The sequence below is a fragment of the Poromitra crassiceps genome, assembly GCF_964638095.1.
Source record: "Poromitra crassiceps genome assembly, chromosome: 6".
In the NCBI taxonomy this organism is placed as follows: domain Eukaryota; kingdom Metazoa; phylum Chordata; class Actinopteri; order Beryciformes; family Melamphaidae; genus Poromitra; species Poromitra crassiceps.
Window position 1 is genome coordinate 6,586,923 of NC_139627.1, and position 22,203 is coordinate 6,609,125.

The window sequence follows — 22,203 nt, forward strand, 5'->3', positions numbered from 1 at the left end:
GGAGTGTGGATCCGGTCGTCCTATACGAGGGATCGGGCGTATATTTTTGTAAACGAACCACGTCACTGGGTGGCAACGGCACACAACTTTACTTTATTGTACATGAAACTCTTGAGCTAATTCTGCTTTCACTCAGAATGTCAAAATATAAGCATCGCCTTGACGTCACACTGATTCGTCCTATAATTAGATACGTTCTTTACCCTTACTTTGGGGTTTGCAAAATGTATGAACGTTCAACCGGTTTTATTTTGAAGTAACAATGGGAAGTGGTGCTGCTTACACTAGGTGGCTTGACACTCGGGAGGCCTAGGTTTGTTTTCAGGTGACGTAACGTCAAAATGGCGACCGAGGCGAGACCGTTGACCATTGGCTTGTTTGCAAACCACGTGACATGCCGGTAGGAAGCGAAATGAAGCTCTAGAAAATCCGAGAAAATCGCACAAGTTGCTGGAAAACATGCATGTTTTGCAATCATCTGAGGATACCTGCAGCGTGGAGCGGCATCCAACCTCTTGCATGAGCAGACATCCGGATCACGTGGTTGTTAACGAGCTAAAGTAAACAACTTGCATTACGTTAAAATGATATACGGCCGTGAGAAAGCTTCGAGGTGCATACGCGTACTGCTGGAGAAGCTAGTATTTCGTCTGTCATTCCCTTTGCCATGTAACCTACGGTCGGTGGCTATATGACCAGGAAGATACTCGCCTCCCATGATACGAGTGAACCGTTCCCGAGGACGCTGCCTGCGGCGGGGGAGACATCGGCTTCGGGCTGGTCCGGGGGCCAGGGGAGGAGGTCGTCCCGACGAGGACAAAGAAGCGGCATCCGTGGCCAGAGGTGCGGGTGAACGGGGTCCCGAGGACGCTGCCTGCGGCGGGAGAGGCATCGGCTTCGGGCTGGTCCGGGGTCCAGGGGAGGAGGTCGTCCCGACGAGGACAAGGAAGCGGCATCCGTGTCCACGGGTGAGTAGACGTTCGGCGTGGCGTGCGAGATTACTGTGGTTGCGGTAATCGTTTGCGTGCACGAGCGCAGAAGCGAGAGCCAAGAGGAGACAACGGGCCAGGTGAGGTTATATAGGAGGTTAGGTTCACCTGGGGAGGCGTGGCTTGTGAAGGCCTGATTGATTGCGTGGTCCTGCTCCTGAAACTCGCTTAGTAAGCTTCCATGATGGGTAAGGCTGAGGTTACAGCATGAAAAATGTCTGCATCGATCCTGTGAGTAAATCAGATGATACTGCACCTCACAATACAGTCTAAAATAGAGGTTCTCAAATGTTTTTCAGCCAAGGACCCCTTACAAGGTAGAAAATAGACCGGGGACCCCCTCGTTCTGATTTGTGATTTTGGGTTAAGCTTAATTGTTTCCACGGTAACGTGCTTGACTTTTAAATTGATAGGTTTGTTAGATTAGAACGTAATCCATGAACCATCTTAGATTTAAAGCATAACATATTTTTGTTGAACTGTGAAGCTAGGGCGGCTTTAGCTCAGGAGGTAGAGCGGGTCGGCCAATGACGCAAGGGTTGGCGGCTCGATCCCCGCTCCCTCCCAGCTGCTGTCGTTGTGTCCTTGGGCAAGACACTTAACCCTCCTTGCTCCCGATGGTGGGTGTATGAATGGGTGAATGTAGACTACCTACTGATTGTAAAGCGCTTTGGATAAAAGCGCTATATAAATGCAGGCCATTTACAGGCCATTTAGCTATAATATAATATATTTGAGAATATAATCTGTGTATCAGCTGTGCACTTGTTTGACCTCAGTGTTGTATGCACGTGTGTTATCTTGACTGCGCAGACCGGACTGCAGATCTTCCTGGTCGTGGTCGCCATGCTGTCAGTTCCTGTGCTGCTGTTAGGAAAACCTCTCTACCTCTACTGGCTGTACCGCGGTGGCAAAGGCCTGCGCAGACGCAGAGTGAGTGTGATGTCACTTCTGAGCATGTTGTCTGCTCGAGCACAACGAGCAGTAACATCCATACATTCCTTCAATACTGGTGATAATTAACGCTGTCATCATCTCACCTCAGGGTTATGAGAGGGTGAGGCGTGTAAGTGAGGACGACAACTCCACAGCACCGCCGTATGAAGACGACGAAGAGGAGGGGCTTGATGACATGAGCAGCAAAGACGCGATTCCCAAACAGGTGTCCTCTCCCTGGATGTCCAATATTGCATTTAAACCTGCAATATGCAACTCTTTTTCACCTTAGAATAACAAGAAATATTACAGTGTATATTAAATAACCTCTGGCTGTGACCCAGTGTATACATGCCTAAATCCCACCATTTGAATGAAATAGTCTTTTAAATGTGGGAGTTTTTGGGGGTGTATACCTGTGCTGTGGGTGTACGCACGGCCAGCGGTGAGCAGCCAGGGTGAAACCATAGCTACAGCGACAATGGCACAAAGCAGGAGAAAAGAAGCAGAAAAGAATGTATAGAGAGGCAAAGTGACCGCCTACTTCCTGCTTCAGCACTGTACCAGAGATTTTCATCTGCAATTTATTTTCCCATAGACATTTCGTAAAATGCTTATAAAAATAGTTTTACCTGTTCAAACCAAACGGTTCAGCTATATTTAGAATCGGGGGAGACCATAGACCATTTCACTGCGACCAAAACAACACAGAAAAATATTTTCTTTAAATCTGCGATTTTTGTAACGTTTTGGTCCGAGTGAAATGTTATGTGGTCTCTCCTGTTTCTAAATATATCTGAACCATTTGGTTTGAACCAGTAAAACTATTTTTATAAGCATTTTACCACATGTCTATGGCAAAATGAATGGCGGATGAAAATCTCTGGTACAGTGCTGAAGCAGGAAGTGACGTTTCACTTTGGCTCTGAAGCTAATCATGCAGCGGACAAGACCAATGTCCAAATGTAAAAACACAAGTGCAAATGTGATGCGTTTCCCATCAGCTTCTTCTGATGCTGGTTCCCTCAGCCTCAAGCTAGATGCCATTTTAAAGTGGATGGCTTTTGAAGATGAGTGAGAAGTGTTGGAGTGTAAACCTGTGTGACATGTAGCCGGTCTGATGTAAAGGGTTTCAAACAGGTTTAAAACATTTAAAGGGTTTCAAACAGGTTTCAAACATTTACCACATCATTTTTTGTGATCAATTTTTATTGAGTTTTTTGTGTGATACATAAACACAGGACAACACCACAAAGCACAAAGACTTACATACATACATAACTGGACCTCAAATCCCCCCTCCACCACAGACAGCAATTAACAGAGTTCCCACACATTTTCATGGATAAAATTTATAAAATCTTCCATGACTTTTCAGGAATCAATAATTCCCTTGTCAAGCTGTGACCTATGACCTCCCGACAATACGACTTCCGGGTCCAAGCGCCAAGCCTCTCTGCGTTGTCAATATGCCGCAGTGCTGTGTCCCTCATTGTTGGAATAGATCCGACACTAAGAAAATGATTCAACTGTCATTCTGCCACTTTCCTTGCGATGAGAAAGAGAAGAGGAAATGGCTGCAGTTAATAAGGTATGTTACAATTCGGAGAAAGTAGGTAGAAAAACAAAGTTTGGCGCCAAGTCTAAAAAGATTATCAATAAAAAGTGGTGTTAGGTTAAAAAATAATTCATAAAAAGATATCTAAATAGATTCACGGGTTTCACCATAGTTGTTTTGAATGAGGCGAATGAGGAGCGCTGCCGCTTGACCCCGGAGGTGACGCGGGTTGAAAGACTGTCGTCAGTCTTAATGATCAGGGGTACCTGGGAAAGGCTAAGGTCAAAGGTCGAGCTATACGCATTCCAGCAGGATCTATGAAATGCATCTCTATTGTTTGCCCAAGTTCTGCTGCCGCCACTCTTCCTTCCGTTTTACTGGAGCCTCTTGAAGATGGACATAGTCTGCCCCCAGGTGTACTGATCTCTCAGGCCCTGTTGACAGTAAACAGGGGCATGGTGGACATACCTGTTGTCAATGTTGGCTTACTAGATGCCTGGCTCAAACCCAACATCACATTGGGTGCACTGCACATGGTACAGACAAAGTCTCCTCTGTGTTCGGTCACATTAGAGGGCGAGGATGGGAGCCAGGCAGCTGTGGTGCAATCCATGACGGCAGACAGTGGCTCAACCCCTGATCTTTCTAGTGCCTCCTGGCCTACCCTCTCATCAGAGCAAGCGCTGCTGGAGAAATATGCAGGTGTGTTCAGCAAAGGAGAGGGAGATCTGGGATGCACCACACTGGTAGAACATGAGGTCCCCCTGATGGATGACATCCCTGTTCGCCAACGCTACAGGCAGTTACTCCCCTCTCAGTATGAGCAAGTCAAGGCTCACATTCAGGAACTATTGCGTAGTGACGTCATTCGGCCAAGCTGCAGCCCTTATGCCTCTCCCATAGTCATTGTTCAAAAGAAAGATAGCAGCATGAGGCTGTGCGTGGACTATAGGCTCCTTAATGCAAAGACAAGGAAAGATGCATATCCATTGCCACAGTTAGAAGAGTCTCTGGATGCCCTGGGAGGGGCAACATGGTTTTCCACACTTGACTTGGCCAGTGGTTATAACCAGGTGGCCGTCGCTGAGAAGGACAAGGCCAAGACCGCTTTCTGCACACCATTTGGACTTTTTGAATTCAATCGAATGCCTTTTGGTTTGTGCAATGCGCCCAGCACCTTCCAGCGATTGATGGAGCGCATCTATGGTGATCAATCTCTCCAGTCACTCTTGTTATATCTTGACGATGTTATTGTATTCTCACCCACCTTTGAAGAGCACCTACAGCGCATGGAATTGGAAGTAAGCTAACCTAACACACCATCTTACCTCCACCTCACTCAGGCACAGTCATCATGACCAGCACGTATCGTCATGCTCACATTGCTCAGGACATTTATCCAAAGAATAACGTTTAGAAACTGACATCGGACATTTTGTGTGTGCAGTGTGTGGTATGTGGACGAACCTACCTCTGTTTATCTGTCAAAGCAGAAACCCCCTGTGTCCCCCTTACGAAGGTTTGAAATTGGTCTTCATGTTACACATCCGCGTATGCACAGTGTGCACAGTCGGCTCGTGCACGTTAGACCCCCCTCCCTCCCCCACCGCATTTGCGCCAAGTCCCGCCCTTCACTGTCTCTGATTAGCTTAACCCAGAGGCATGTAGATAGAAGAGTCCCGACATCTCCATTCACTCCAATGGACCAGTTTTTTACTCTCCAGAGTTCCAGGAAGTAAGGTCCTGGATTAAGCAGCACTGTCGAATTGCAGAAAAATAGACAGTTTGTGTTGTACTCTGAAAAGGTTCCCCCCCCCCTTGAATCAAATTGTACATTATCAGCTTTATTTTAGCATGCTAAAGTAGCGCAAGACCCATTCCTGGCTGTTCATTGGCTAATGAGTCTCGCATTTTTGGTCCGCCGCTGACGCCACTCTCTCTCTAACCCAGAACCGTAGATAAACATGACATCATTTCCAGTTGAGTGACATCATTTCACAAACACACACAATTGTTGCCTCGATCCAGACCCAAATCTGCTTGTAAGATGGCACTCCTCTCCCCAAAAGGAAGAACTAATTCCCAGTGGTTAATTGAGATCGATCCATTACTTTGACTTACTTCGACTAGAAAATAACAAATAACTTGACTATAATTTCTGGCCTTCAATTTGCCGTCTTAGTTTTTTTTTTAATAAATATTTTTTTTCCCAAAAATCTTATCCCATTATCCCCCGTTATTGTTAATTTTTTAAATTTATTTATCCTGGTTGCTGCTCCACCCTCTGCCAATCTGGGGAGAGCCGAAACTGGCTCCATGCTTCCTCCGAGACATGGGCAGTAGCCAGCCGCTTCTTTTCACCTGACAGGGGAAGCTTCACCGGTAGGACTTAGCACGTGGGAGGATCACGCTATTCCAACGACGAGTTCCCCTCCCTCGGAACAGGCGCCCCTAACGACCAGAGGAGGCACCACATCAGTGACCAGTATATTGCATGTTTTGGTGAAGGGGTTCCTATATGAAGGAAACCCCCAGGGGGCATGGGGAGAACATGCAAACTCCACACAGAAAGGCCCTTTTGACGATCCCACCCGGGCGGCGGGCACTCGAGGACATGCGGACGGGCACGCATTCCTTGAGCGCTCACAGCGTCCCAGGTGGGAATCGAACCCAGGACCTTCCAGCTGTGAGGCGACAGCGTTGGCGTCATACAGTTAACTCATATTACAGCAACTCACGGCTGGCGATTCCCAACTTGGCCTGGCCTTCAACTTGGCGTCTTACAACACCTCACAGCTAGCGCTTCTCAACTTGGCACCTCCCAACTTGGCCCCCAACTTGTTGCTTTGAGCAATTGCAAATGCATTCAACAGTTGCTTGAGTGACATCACTGATGACATCACGACTGCCTAATGACATCATAGTCGAGCAATTGCGTGACATCACTTCCAGTTGAGTGACATCACTCGCCAGATCTTGTGAGACTGCTCCTGTGTATGAGCATGAGATGGATTCGCCCAGCGGCCCAGGTGACTTTTCACAACTGCCTAACCCTAACCCAGGTGACTCACATCTCATGCTCATACACACAAAGTCACACATAGAAGCGGTTGCACCCCTTAAAAATGTTAGGTTGACTACATTTTCTATGTCCCTTGAGCTGCTCTTACTTAACATACTCCTGATATCAACACACTTTAATTGTGCACTTTTGTCTACAAATGTATATACACACACATGATGCTCCAAATTATACCGCATACACACATGATGCAAGACATTCAGATCACCTTCACCCCACCCCCCTACTCTCATACGACTAATAACCAAATTTCAATACATTACAGAGGTGCTATGGAATACTGATATCAATATTGCAAAAACAAGCATTATCTCTTAAAATTTCAACTAGAATCACCCTGATGAATCACACAGCCCAAATACAGTACACATACACCTCACACAGCCATTTTATTGTCTACTTGCCTATTCTAGTGACATTAGATATTTTCTAATATATTTTGAGTGATATATATATATATATATATATATATATATAGTGTATTTAATAATAGTATAATTTAACAATATAATAAATGTAGCATCATTTATAGTATAGGGTTACATTTCTATCACTACAGTATCTATGCATTACCTTGCCATGTTTTTACGTTTTATTTTGGTTGCCCCTTTGTTTTATTTGTTGTCCTTTTTTGCTGTTGTTTTTCTTTTTTCTTATTTTTGTTTGTTCTTTTCATGTTTCTTTTATTTTCTTTCTTTTTAATATGTGCAAATAAACTAAAATACAATTACAAGCAGGGCTGTAGTGGTGGCTAAACGCACGTAAACGGCGTTTACGTACCTTTTTCAATGCTCTGCAGCGTTTAGGCACCTTTTAAGATCGTTTACTCACATGTTTAAATCGTTTATGCACACTTATTATTGCACGAGTTTTAACACGTTCGCCCCGTTGATGCGGAGACCACGCCAAGCATGTCACACACCAAAATAAAAGAAAAAAGATTACACATGGGCATGGCACTGACGAGGATCTCCGTGAACCGTAGCCTATTTTTGTGGAGCGGGAAAGGTACACGGCCCCGGTCACGTTGGTGCCTTTATCGAGCTGTGCTTGCCTGCCCAGACAGCGCTCCCTTCAAACAACTTAACGGTGCCATTGTGCCAGCGATGCGCAATGCGCATTTGGAGACCAGCTCATGGTGAGCTGAACATAGGTAAGGTTGGTTAAAAATGTGTGTCCGGAGTGGGGAAAATCATATAGGCTCACCGTTTTACAACTGAAGAGTGAATCATGATTGATTTCCCTCTGATCAAGTAAAGTTTGTAACATTAGGTGCGTGCGAGTCGACTTGAATAGTCCAGGTGCTACTGTATAAAGCCAATATAATACGACCATGTTGAAAACTATCTAGAAACATACTGGTGTTTGTTGTGCCAAGATCTGTAGCCTATAAATAAATATTGGCTGACTAAAATTTAGTGGCCAGAGTGGCAGAACCACTTTTATTTCCATGTACAGTATGTTGTCTACCTATCCTTGCCCAATATGTTTGTGGACAGTTTGAATTATATATTGGTATTCAAGAATCACAGATTCAATCTGTCTACATACTTTTAGCTATAAAGCTGAAGCTGACAATCACAGGTACAGTGTGTGTGAGAGAGAGAACTATATTACTCTTCAAACTGTATATACTGGGTTCATACAATGTCCTTTAAAGTAGGCTACCTACTACTTTTCATACCTGGAGAAATTCAACAAATGTTCAATAAATACATTGTTTAGGCCTAATTATTTGTAAAGTCACAACACATTAGAGATGTGTGTAGTTCATTTTCCCCTCAAATGCACCAGGTTGATGAATTTTACTTTAAAATTTAAAAAAAAAAATCTTCCGGGGGAGAATCCCCCCAGACCCCCCTTGAGGGGCAAGGCCCATCCCATAGCCAGCTACTTTTTCTATCTGGCTGGCTACTCAGAAATGTGGGGGAACCCCCTGATATACCTTATAGGGCTATATGATTCAGATTAAGTTGTTCTATATACTCTCATATTTTGTCTTGTATATCGGTCACGGAAGCTTATTTATCCGCCGTTATAACACTGCCGGTGCCGCGTGAGAAAGCTGCCTCGAGTCAAAAGTATAGTTTACCCACTTTTTTTTTACCACTACAGCACTGATTACAAGGAAGGACATTTCCTCCATTCCAATCCACTTGACACCTCAAGTGACACCACAAGTGTCTGGCACAAGTGACTGACACCACAATAAATGTGAGGAGGAATGTGTTGAGTCTTATAAAGATTCAATTCACAGATGTATGCGAGCACACGACAGAGATAGAAGACAGAGAAAGACTGACACAACACTGTCGCTGGACACAACACAGTTTCGAGGAGATAAAACAAATTTGACTTACGGAACAAAAGATGAAACGTTTTTTCAGTTTCTACATGTTTGTCTCAGTGTTTCTGGACCAGGCCAATGGTATCCATGGTAATATTACGAATGGGATGTCTGCGTCTGCCACCGCACCTGGTGACATTATTATTGGGGGACTTTTTCCAATGCATGAAAGTGTTAACATTACCGTTGCAGAAGATGGCACAGAGACACGGACTTGTAACAGGTACGTTTTCACCCTGACGTGTTAAATGGTGTTAGCATGGGTACAGTAGGCTACACATGGGCACTGGACCGTGTGTGTGTGTGTGTGTGTGTGTGTGTTTGTGTTTCTTTATAGAGTCCATTTGGTTTGCGTCCCTCAGGTTCAACCCTGCTCGGCTGGTCCAGTCTCTCACAGTGGTGCAGATGGTGGAGGAGGTAAACAGGCGGTCTGAGTTGGGGCCCCTCAGCCTGGGTTATCACATCCTGGACTCCTGCTCCGACGTGACCACCGCACTGCAGCAGATCCTGGCCTTCATGAGGAGAGGCAGCGGGCAATGTCAGTAATTGATTCAGTATCGAGCCTGCAGACGTCCAATCAGTAGCAGATTCTGAAATCTGAAAATGCATTTTTGGGTTCTCTGAGAGGCCATTTACCGTAAATTCCGGACTATAAGGCGCACCGGTCTATAAGGCGCACCTTCAAAGGTGACTATTTTTTTCTTCTATAAGCCGCACCGGTCTATAAGCCGCGGGTGTTTTGATGTTTAATTACCATATGTAAGGCTTCGTGCACAGAGGGGATTGTCGGAAAAGAGATGGCTGTTTGGGGAAGCTCCCATTTATTAACATTTCAACAAAACAAGTTGCATATTTGCATAACGTATTCAAGTGTTACCATTTAGTGCAATAGTAGCTACAGAACATGTACTGTGCTGTGTAAATTTAGGGGTCCTTGGCATGAAAAAGGTTGAAAACCACTGATCTACATTATAGCCTACAGTAGTACCATAACAAAAAACAAAGCTTACAGCGCTTGACGAGGCAATATCAATGGCTAAATTAAATGTGTTTTTTTTAAAGTGCAAAATAAAGTGCCTGTAACACGACAGTAAGCGCGTAAGCCTAAAGTTGCAGTAACACGGCTGCTTAAAATATACGGTAATCAGCATACCAGAAAAGTCATTAATCCTCGTCTTCATCTTTTAGGCTAAGGTGCAGTACACGGCTGTAACCAGAAAAGTCAAGTCATTAATCCTCATCTTCGTCTTCTTCCTGCGTACTAAAACCACCAAAGTCCTCATCTTCAGTGTCGGAAACGAACAGGCTCAGGGTGGCTTCGTCAGCCACTCTCCTCTCTCCTTCGTTGTCGCTCTCAAAACCAACGAACTCCTCTTCGTCACTGTCGGAATCGAACAGCCTCTGAAGGCCCTCAGCTGGCGGCGTCCTCCTCTTCATCACGCAGCAGTCCAGCCTTTCGGAACCCGTTGTTGATCGTGGATGTTTTGACACTCCTCCACGCTGTCAGGATCCACTGGCAAACTTGAGCCTTCAGTCGGATCTGAACGGCACCTCGGCCGTCTGCTCTCTGTGTCAACACCCTGATGCCAAGGTTACGTGCTGCTACTCGATTTCCTTCTTTCCTTCTTCTTCTCGCCGCCATCGTCGTAACACAGCCAGTTCTCCATCTTTTGAAGCATGATGTTAGATTACAACGAGCTAGTTGTGTGGCTTAGCCTTCCAAAATGTTGCTGTTAGTTTTTTAGAATGTAATACATAGAATTGGGAATGTTACATTCAATTTCAATGAATTCTCAATCGCTGCCTTTTTCCCCCCGGAGCGAGGGAGGAGGGAGGGTGTTTTACCGTAGTGGCTGAGAGAGCGTAGTGGCACAGTGCTCCAATCAGGTCGCGAGACACATTTTTTGCAACATCATCCAATCAGGGTCTCGCTCTCGTAATGTCTGTCTTGCTCTCGTTCTGCCTCATACCAACATCCATAGATTTTGGAGGTTCCCGAGTGGCCGTTTGCTGAAAAAATCCATAGATAAGACGCACCGTTATTTAAGCCGCAGGGGCCAAAAAAGGCCAAAAAACGGGGAAAAAGCCGCGGCTTATAGTCCGGAATTTACGGTACACCTGGCATTAACATGCGTTTTCTGCCCTCAGATTGCAATCAGTTTGTGCTTGACCACTTGAAAGTACAGGTGTAAACGCCCCCAAGCGGAAGTAGGCGACCCAGCTAGATAATGGAGGAAGAAGTGTCGGAGGAGTTTGGTAGCGGCAAAATTCGAAACGAGGATAAGAGAGGGATTAATGGGAACAATATCCATAAAAGGAAGCATGGAAAGTTGAGCTAGTCAAACGATGACCAAATGGAGGATTATTTTGTTTGGAATGGTGGTTGTGTCACGGCAGTCAAACGGGATTTTTCAGGATCCACATGAGGTGGCGATGGCTGTTGGAGGGAAAATTGGGAAGATTCAGGCAGTAAAGGTTACTAAAAGTGGTATGGTTATTATTGAGTTAGTGTCGGAAAGTCAGATGGAAAAAGCTTTGGAGATGAATGAGTATGTTAAGGATTGTGTGAGTGAGCCAGGAAGAAAGGAGTGGTGAGTGACATTGATATACTGTAGCGGTAGATGCCGAAGAATCTTTGGACGTGGAAGCAGTGTGTGAGGCCAGAAGATTGACGAGATTTAGGGACGGGAGGAAGGAGATGAGTAGGAGTGTATGCTTGACTTTTGAAGGAAATTTGCCACCAAGAGTGTATTATGGATTATGTGTGTTACAGTAAGGTAAAGTAAAGGTAAAGTCCCACTGATTGTCACACAATGTGTGGAATTTGTTATCCGCATTTGACCCATCCCCTGGGGGAGCGGTGAGCGGCAGCGTGCGCTGCGCTCGGGAATCATATGGTGATCTAACCCCCCAATTCCAAACCTTTGATGCTGGGTGCCAAGCAGGGAGGCAAATGGGTCCCATTTTTATAGTCTTTGGTATGACTCGGCCGGGGATCGAACTCACGACCTCCCAGTCTCAGGGCAGACACTCAGACCACAAGGCCACTGAGCTGGTAGAGTGAGGGCATTTGAGAGAGCTCCCCTCAGGTGTTTTTGCTGTCAGGAATACGGGCATGTGGCTGCGGTGTGTAGGAAAAACAAAATATGTAAGACATGTGGAATAACGGGTTGTTGTGATATTGAAAGTTGTCAAGTAAGTAAGGAGCAAGCTAAGTGCTTGCATTGCGAGGGCAATCATGATGTGGGGGATGCTCAGTGTCCCAGAAGAAAGAAAGAAGGGGATGGTGAGTAGGATTAGAGAGGAACGGGGATTGTCATAATGCCGACGCTGCTAAGAGGTGGAGAGAGGAAAGAAATCACGACAGGGTGTTTATGCCAACGGATCCAGAGAAGGAACAGTAGCCTGTACTACGAATGTTGGATAAGAAGATCCAGGATCTGTCCCTTGATCTGGTTTGTCTAAACCAGATCAGCTCGATTGTAGTTAACTTGTACTACGAACCTCGTTTGCCAGTCGTTAACTCGAACCAGGTTTTTCTAATCAAGTTGACTGCGCGTGCACATGAAAATGCCCGTGCACACGAGCTCGTGCCCGCAAAAGAGGCGTGGTTTTTAACAACTAGCCAATCACAATGCAATATGGACCGCTCAGCTCAGAACCGTAGCTTTTACAGCGCCAGACACGCCTATTTCCTCATTCATCAAAGCCATCGACTACTATGTCAGAATCAAAATCCGCATTGGATATTTTTAGTCTGTTCCCGAATGACTGTCTAAAGTTACCACTTTTATTCACATCAGTCATTTATTTGAAGAGCGGTTTCTGCCTCCACGTATCCTACAGCAGCTGAATTCACCCTCTCAATAAACTGCGAGTGGAAGCAATGTGTAGCCTAATGTCTCAGTCCAAAATCCGTAGACCATTTAGGCTCAACGAATAATAATGATGTCATGTTTAGTCGCACTGATTGAATAATTCCTATAGGCTATCAATAAAAAAAAGAATGATAATAAAATTAAAAGAGGCTTCTGAATGACACGGTATGTGCGGGCATAGATTTCATTTATAAAAAATAGCCTATTTTGTGGTCACATATATTGTCAGCAGAGTCGCATATCTCCATATTTCATATAATGATGCTGGAAATATGAAGTTCAATCACATCATACAGGCCAAAAGCAACACTTGCAGCTGCAAAATGCAGGAGTAGGCTAGATATGAATCATCTTAATATGGGATCGCCTGTGTGCAGGTGATCCCATATTAAATTGCTTAGATGTAGTAGGCCAGCATGTAAGCTATGACTATTTCAATTCCAACCCAACGTCAGTCTCAGCTCCATTGCGCACACGGCACCGTGCGCTTTGGAGACGTTTATGTAACCTTTTTATGCCGGTTTAGTGATATTTCTCCACTCACTATTCAGCTGCAATCGATCAGCGGGATCAAACAACGTATCTAGGCTACTTGAGAGCACAAAAATGAATATATAAAAACATATTCCAAAGTGGTATAGGGCTTAATTAAAATAGCCAACAAGTGCAAGGCTTTAGTCCTTGATTAACATTAACATTGATTACCATTACTCATTCAACATTACAATTCGTGCTCCTTCGGGAAACTCATCCAGAAAGGGGTTGGCCATTTTTCCAAACTGCTGATTCGATTGGTTCGTGGGCGGTGGATTTAAGGTCTAATCTTATCCTTGCAACTTAACCTGCTACGGACCAGGTTAAGTGTGAAGCATAAGTTGCTATGGAAATATATGTCGGTAAGAAGTTAACTTGCTTTGTAGTACGGCCAAACCAGGTTTAAACCTGAAGTTACCTCGCTAAACCACTAAACTGGCTTTGTAGTACAGGCCTCAGGTCAAAACAAAACAGAGTGACTGGCCTTCATAGCAATGGTCATAAACTGTGCTACTAGCATGACTGGGAAGACGGAGAGGACGGAAATGGTGGTTGATGCTGCTAAGAGGTTCTTGGATGTGATGGATGTATCTGAGATAGATAAAATACTGCGGGATGCATTTGTGCAAACACAGACAACTGCGTTTGAGTAATAGTATGATTATGATTATGAACTGAAGCACTTGGGGTGGACACTTACTTTTTCATTGTAAATAGCTGAATTGTGAAAACTACTAAACCCAGTGGTGGTAATATAAACTGTTTGCCAACTGCCATAAAACATAAAACAAGAGAAGAAGAAGAAGAAGAAGAAGAAGAAGAAGAAGAAGAAGAAGAAGAAGAAGAAGAAGAAGAAGAAGAAGAAGAAGAAGAAGAAGAAGAAGAAGAAGAAGAAGAAGAAGAAGAAGAAGAAGAAGAAGAAGAAGAAGAAGAAGAGAAATGCCCCCAAGACACATTGAAGATGGATTGCAATCTGATTCGCCAAACCACCTCCGGAGGTGGTCAGGGACACATTGTGTACACATTGAACACAAGTGTAAATACAATGTGTCCTCTCAATCTGGATACAGCAACTGTATGCGAATTGAGAGGACACCCATTTTGGGTGATCAAATTGCCATCAGATTGAAATCTGATCACGCAAAAGGCATGTTAATGCCAGGTGTAAATGAAATCAGGCTAATGTGGTCACAATCTGATTGCAATCTGATGGCAGAAAATGCATGTTAATGCCAGGTGTCAATTGCCTCATGGATTACTCATTTAATAACCACAAAAACAAAACAAAATACGAATATGGGAGGATTAGAAGCAAGCTAACTTTCAAAAATATAGGCTACGTTTATGGTAGTAAAGTTGACACAAAACCTTTTATAGAAACAAATCTTTTAAGGTCTCAGTTGGACTGAGAGTACCGCTATCACACCATATGGCAATGGTATATTTCTTTTAGCATCCATTCACAAAACCTGGTGCAGGCCATGTGTTTCTGGGCAGCTTTCTGAAACATTGTATTTATTTAGGGAAGGTTCACTGAGCACATGCTTCCACAGTCACACAGATTCCCAATCACAGCAGTCTTCTACTGTATCAACTGAGCAGCTCTGGAGCAGTTGTGGTCAAGTAGCTGATTCAAAGATTACCTTGCTGTAGTTGTGACCCTTGTTTGTTTACTTTTCCTGCCCAACTGGTTTAAAGACATTTGGCCCTATCTTGGTACAGGCGATATCCCCTATTTGCGCTTGCGCACGTGTTTGCGCGGAGGGGTCTGCCTTGCGCATTTGTCCAGGTGTTATGCTGAGTTTTGCACCCCCACCCGGCACCAGCTAAACGCATCCCCACCTCACGGGAGCATATTGTAATGATTTATACAGAAATGTAACTGTTTAAAAGTGATGTAATTGTCTGGGTAGACGTGACCTCCCTGATTTCTAAGTTAAAACAGCCCCGAAATATGGTGGGGATGCAATTCTTGGCGGGGACGCGGAAACGTTCACGGCACGTGCCGCAGGCGAAAATTAGAGCCGTGCCAAAATCATCTGAGCCCCAAAATGGTAAATGGCCTGCATTTATATAGCGCTTTTATCCAAAGCGCTTTAAAGTCAGTAGGTACATTCACACACCGATGGCGGCAGGTTACCACGCAGGGTGCTGACACACCAACGGGAGCAATTTGGGGTTCAGTGTCTTGCCCAAGGACACTTTGACATGCAGACTGGAGGAGCCGGGAATCGAACCACCGACCTCTTTTGTCCAAAGCGATTAGTGGACGACCCGCTCTACCCCCTGAGCTACAGCCGCCCCAAACGGGATTTGGGCGGTACCAGAATTATTCACAGGTGTGGCCAGGCAATGCCTGGACGTTACATCAATAAAAACCAATCGGATTCCCGTCTCGCAATCGCTGTTTGCGAGGACAGAGAGAGATGGAGAGAGCTTATGGACAGATCGTCTGTGGTGCCAACGACCCTCCGGGTTATGAAGGCGGAAAGCCTATGTCCATTGTCCAACAAGTTTTCTCAATTAATTTCCTTCTTTGCGATGTGATAAAAATTTCTCGGTGAGTTATAGTTGATTGCCTCACTGAATTATCTGCTAATACCCAATTTTAGCAGCAGAATTTTGCATGCACTTGTCCACGCCCTCAATTTGCATTGCATGCAGCATTAAATGAGCGCAAACGCTAAATTACCGCTTTTGCGAAGATAGGGCCCAATGTCCCCAAATGATGATGATGATGATGATGATGAGCATCGGTGATGTGCTCGTTGACAGAAAATCCAAATAGTGACTAACAAAGTGTCTCCTAATCCTTAGGTGAGGACAGCAGTAAGGATGGTCCAGAGCTTCCCTCCTCACCTGTCTTGGTTGTCATCGGTGATTACCACTCAGAGACATCCATAGCAGTTGCTAGGCAACTCAACCTGGAGCACATCCCTGAGGTACGACTGAGCCTAAAGACCTGTTGATTCAACTAAAGCTGCTAAATACTGTTGGATGATAGAGCTCTGCATTCATATAGCTCTGAGCTAGGATCTGCATTGCAGAAAAAGAGTATTGATAAAAGGGAAAACTTTGTCCAGTGCTATTCTAAGATATAAAAGAGTGAAGATCAATATTGTCTGGTGGTTATTAGTCTCGCAGTAGCCAGCCGTAGATAAATAATGTCTGGGGCACAACTCTTGACAAGTGGTTAAGGACCACCCCCTGAAACCAGAACAAAATGCGTGACAGACATACAGTATGAATTGACCAACCATGGACCTCCTTATTTGCGTGACGCAACTTGTGGGGTGGTACATTTTGAGCGATATGCACCAATGCACACAGAGAGCCGGACTTCTGTAACAGCCCAGCCAATCAGAGGCTTGCCACAGAAATTCCTATGGCAAAACCCGGAAATGCTGATTCAGACCCTCCGCTACGGAGGGTCTGACCATGTGATTATAGTTCTTGTATAATGTCATGTTTCTTCATTCTTAACAGATAAGTTACGGTGCAACCTCTGGTCTCCTGAGTGATAAGAACCGGTTTCCAAACTTTATGCGGACAGTACCAGAGGACGATCACCAGGCACGTGCCATCATCGAGATTCTGAAAAACCAGAATTGGACCTGGGTTGGTGTGGTGACAGCTGATGGTGACTATGGCCGCTATGCGCTTGCGCGCCTCCAGCATCATGCAGCAGAGAACAACATCTGCTTGGCATTCACCTCCATCCTACCAGATGTTCTGGGTGACTATAACCTTAAGAGCCGCATTAAGGCAACAGTCAAAAGCATTATTGACAACCCCAACGTCAAGGTCATCGTGTCCTTCGCCAAGCCCGACCATATGGTGATTCTTTTTAAAAGTCTTCTTCAAGATCGGCGAGGCAGAGGGAAGGTTTGGGTGGCCAGTGACAATTGGTCAGAGTCAAGGCGTGTGTTAGGGGACTGGAAACTGAGTGATGTAGGAACCATCATTGGGGTCACTCTTAAGTCAGCAGCAAACACCTCCAAGTTTCTGCAATACCTCAGTAATCTTGACGTAAATCCTGATGCCCACAAGAACAACACTTTCTTGCATACGTTTCTACATGAATATGGGGGGAAACAGCAGCGATTGGGGAAGCAAAGTGTGGGAGTTGCACAGAAGGCTAGTTCAACACAGGAAGAATTGAGTATGAGACTTGATCAAGTGAAGACAGACAAGCCGGTAAAAACCAGTGACTCACCAGCCATTGAGATGCTGAAGAAGAAGGTCCGCCCCTATGCTGTGTTGAGTGTGGGGTTGGCAGTTAGAGCTATTGCCCAGGCTGTGGCAGATCTCTGTGGTGACACTGACAGAGACTGTAAGACAAGCAAGAGACTGCAGCCCTTGGAGGTAACTACACGCATGCACGCACGCACGCGCACACACACACACACACACACACACACACACACACACACACACACACACACACTCATGACATTAAAGATGCTTGAAAGTCACATGAAAATGTGACTATGATCACACATTCACTCCATGTTCATCATTTTGCACTTCAGTTGAAGGAAGCCCTACGGAGAGCCACGTTCCACATGGATGGGCAAAACTACAAATTTGATAAAAGAGGTGACCTCAACACAGGATATCATGTCGTCCTTTGGCGTCAGCAGATTCCATCAGCATTTGTGGACGTGAATGACATCATAGCCAATTACAGCATCCAAGAAGGGAAATTGACTTTTACTTCAGGACAGAATTTCTTCAATCTCACAGTAATACATTTTATTCTTAAATGTTTTCTTTCTATACTTCTTTCATGTCTTCTCCTTCTCTTCTCTTAATCTCTATTCTCTCTTTCCCCATTCTCTCCCCAGTCACTCCGTCACACGATGGTTTCCAGGTGCTCAAACAGCTGTGCTCCAGGCTTCAGGAAGAAGTCAGCCGTGGGACAGCCTGTCTGCTGCTATGAATGTGTCCCCTGCCCTGAGAACTACTTTTCCAATGACACAGGTGTGTATTAGTTTCACCTTAATTTTGGCTCCCCTCTACAGCTAGCCTTACATGCTACCAAATAATGCTGACACGTCTGACCAAGCTGGAAGTACCGCTCCCGGGAATTGAACCCGGGTCTCCGCGGCGGTATGCGAGTGCAGTATTGTGTTGTTTGAAACAACGAGCATTGAACGCTGCTGGGGGAAGGTAATGATGTCTTAGTGTTTTATTATGATTTTATTGTTTTATTATCAGCCTCCGCCGCTGTTTGTATTGTTTTATTGTTTCTATTGATTTTATGGTTTCTATTGTTTTATTGCTTTTATTGTTTTTTATTATTGATTTATCTTTCCATTACTTGTGCACTTTCCTGGCCGTTTGTGCACTTTATTTTGCTACCTCACTTTACCGGTCGCTGCGTCGTGTCTGCACTTTACTGATCGCTGTGCACTTTAATGCTACCTTGCACATTTATCGGTCATTGTGTGCAGGGGCGGACTGCATAATCGGGCACGTCGGGCAAATGCCCGGTGGCCTGGCCTGGCCTGGCCTGCAAATTATTTTTATTTTTATTTTTTTTCAGGCCAGGCCAGGCCACTCACTGAACAGCAGGCCAGGCGCCGCCTACTGGTTTACTAGTGGTTTTATTACTTTATTCAGGGTTAAAGTGGGTGCATCTCATTGTAAAATTGGACTTGGCCCAAATTGGGCTTCAAACGGCCCAAATTGGGCTTCAAACGGCCCAAATCGGCCTTCAAACGGTCCAAATCTGGCTTTAAACGACCCAAATTGGGCTTCAAATGGCCCAAATCTGGCTTCAAACGGCCCAAATTGGGCTTCAAACGGCCCAAATTGAAATTTTTCGCGGTATCTAATGCCCGGCCTGAATTATGATCCCAGTTCACCCCTGATTGTGTGTCACAAACAAGGTTCTTGATGTTTTACTTAACCATTTATTTATTCTTAACTACATGCATGTAACATGTTAACATGTCACTTGTGTTGTTGTTGTCTGTGTTTTTATCTGTATGCCTTATCTGCTGCAACTCAATTTGCCCTTTGGGACACTAATAAACTTGAACTTGAACTTGAACTTGAACTTGAACAACACAATACTGCTGATACTGCTGATACAACTTGTTTTTAAGAGTTCTTCCTCTGTTTCTAGATTCTGAGGTGTGTGATCACTGTGACACCGACACCCATTACTCCAGGATAGGAAGCGGCAGCTGCACCCGCAAGAAAACTGTCTTCCTCGGTTGGGAAAATATCTATTGTATCATACTGCTGGCCATCACTGCCCTGGCAGCATTGCTCACCCTCTCTGCTGGGATCATCTTCATAGTTTACTGGAACACCCCTGTTGTGCGGGCGTCCGTGGGCCCCATCTCCCTCCTTCTCCTCCTGTCTCTCTTGGGCACCTTTGTGAGTGTGGTCCTTTTTGGCGGTAGGCCCACCAGGTGGCAGTGCCAAGCGCGGCAGATACTGTTTGGCCTCAGCTTCACCCTGTGTGTCTCCTGCATCCTGGTCAAGTCCTGTAAGATCGTCTTTGCCTTTGAGTTTGACCCCAGTGTGCAGAGGGTCCTGAAGAAGCTCTATAAGCCCTACATCATCATTGCAGTGTGCATGTTAATTCAAGTAGCCATCTGTAGCCTGTGGCTAGTGTTCCAGGCTCCAAGGCCAGAGTGGGAGCTAATGACAAACAAAGAGGAGCGCCTGTTCAAGTGCGATGAGAAGTCATTTGGTGCGTTTGGAGCCATGCTAGGCTACATTGGCCTGTTGGCTCTCATTGGCTTTGTTTTTGCCTTCAAAGGCAGAAAGCTGCCTCACAGTTACAACGAAGCAAAGTTCATCACCTTCGGCATGTTGATCTACTTCATGTGCTGGATCATCTTTGGACCAGTGTATGCCAATGTCAAAGGCCAGTACCTTCCAGCAGTGGAGATGGGGGTCATCCTCTTCTCAGCCTTTGGCATTCTGTTTTGCCACTTTATGCCAAAGTGTTACATCATTCTGTGCAAACAGGAAGCAAACACAGTGAGCGCGTTCCAGCAGGATATTAGGATATATTCCATGGGTGATGTGCTACGTGAGGACGGACAACACCAGCCCTCGCCTCCGTTGGGCTCTGGAGGGCACCAGAACGTAGCGTTAGAGATGGAAACACCAGCATCAGGTGCAGTGCCGGACCAGAGCTCAGCCACAGTGGGGCCATCACTCTCTGATTCTCCAGACTCTAAGCCAAGTCCCACTGAGAAGGTGAATTAATGCACTTTGAGAAATCATCATAAGCAGTTGAGGAGATATTCAAGCTTACCGACATTGCTACCAAAGTGATTCAACAGGATTGCACATGTAATTACTCACAACTGCAGCAGACAACGTAACAATTCAAATCTTATGTTTCACGAGCAAGGACCACACAATCAACCAGGAATGTTTAACAATCTATTTTAGTAGTAGAACAAACTGCCTGAAGACCTGAGATCTGCCCCAACTTTACTCACTTTTAAAAATAGACTAAAGACTTTTATGTTTACAGTCGCTTTTAACACGTTCACTGCCAATGACGAGTTGAGTCGTCAAAAAAAATCCAACGGTTGACTGCCAATGACGAGTTGAGTCGTCAAAAAAAAAAAAAAAAATTTGACGGTGGGACGTGGATCAACGCCCCCCACGTCTCCTATAAAATTATTGGAGCCACCGGCCGTGTACAACCCATTCCACCGACCCACTAAGTGGCGACAGTGCCCTCCAAACTAGAAAAAGCAGAGCCAAAACTGCAGGGGAACGCGCAATGAAACCATTCTCATACTGTAGAATGGATTGGCGAAAACGCTTTCGCTTTCGCGCTGATTGCTGGCGGTGAGGGATTGCAAATTTGCATAATAGATTACGGGTGGAACACACTTTGAAACACGCAGCATAAATAAGACCAGAATCGCAAAAGCTTCATCAAAGCTCTCAACCGAAACCGCAAGAAACGAGCGAGCCCATCCAGACTTGCCCAGCGGCCGCCAGCAGACAGGAGCAGCAGCAAAGCAGTGAGCCTGGTGACGCGAGGTTACAGCAGCAGCAGAAACGAGCTTGTGACACGCCCGCTGCAGCCAAGAAGACACACACGGAGGGAGGAGTTTGAAGGAGAGGGGTGTTTCCTGCTGTTATGGAGGAAATTACTGTTCAAAACTATTGTTTAGATGTCTGACGTCTTACTGATGCCAAAAATGAATGGTTAAAGTGACTGTTCTATCGAATTTCACAAAAAGCCATTTATCTCAGAATAAATTTTCAGACGCTGAAACCATGCTGTATTCAACTGCTAATGCTTACATAACTACTAACTCTACAAACTAACTCTTTTAGACAGAGAAAGCACACATTCTATTAGTTCTTTTGAGATATTGTGTGTTCACAAAATCCTAACAGAAAAGAATCCTCAGCTCTTGAAAGATGAGCCAGAATCCTCAAAAAAAAACCTTGGCAGAAGCTAACCACAGTATTGAAAAACGGCTGGCAGTGAATGTGTTAACTGCTGACAGATGTTTTTAGGAGATACATGTGGCCTCTAAAGGCTCGAGTCCAACTATTATAAAGGTTATGGACATTTTTCCGATCATGTGTGTGTAATCATATTTCATCATGATGTCGGGGGATTTAATATAGAAAAATTGATTTATTCTATTATGCAAAGCCAATGAGTCCTCTGTCAGTTTTAGCTCTTTTTGTAACTGCTGCACCTGTCGCTTAATGCACTTGTTATGCTCTTTCTTAAAGTTCTGTTGTGATGTTTTTAAATGCCTATTTTATTCTCTTCTTTTATTCTTTTATTTTCTTGTGTCAACCATTTTATGTGAAGCACTTTGAATTGCCTTTGTGTATGAAATGTGCTATACAAATAAACTTGACTTGACTTG

At 44.9% G+C, this 22,203-nt stretch overlaps 1 protein-coding gene across 1 annotated transcript; it reads left to right on the forward strand.

Moving 5' to 3' along the window:
- Positions 1-716: 716 nt before the first annotated feature.
- LOC310778696 (G-protein coupled receptor family C group 6 member A-like) lies at positions 717-20,557 on the forward strand (the record flags this gene model as incomplete). The annotated part of the gene is made up of 11 exons (XM_083639182.1): positions 717-968; positions 1,803-1,922; positions 2,035-2,151; positions 3,915-4,689; positions 5,003-5,066; positions 9,275-9,450; positions 16,142-16,266; positions 16,811-17,689; positions 17,965-18,069; positions 18,172-18,307; positions 19,458-20,557. 11 exons carry the CDS (start codon positions 717-719, stop codon positions 20,555-20,557), a joined length of 3,849 nt encoding a protein of 1,282 aa, XP_083495308.1.
- Positions 20,558-22,203: the final 1,646 nt, after the last annotated feature.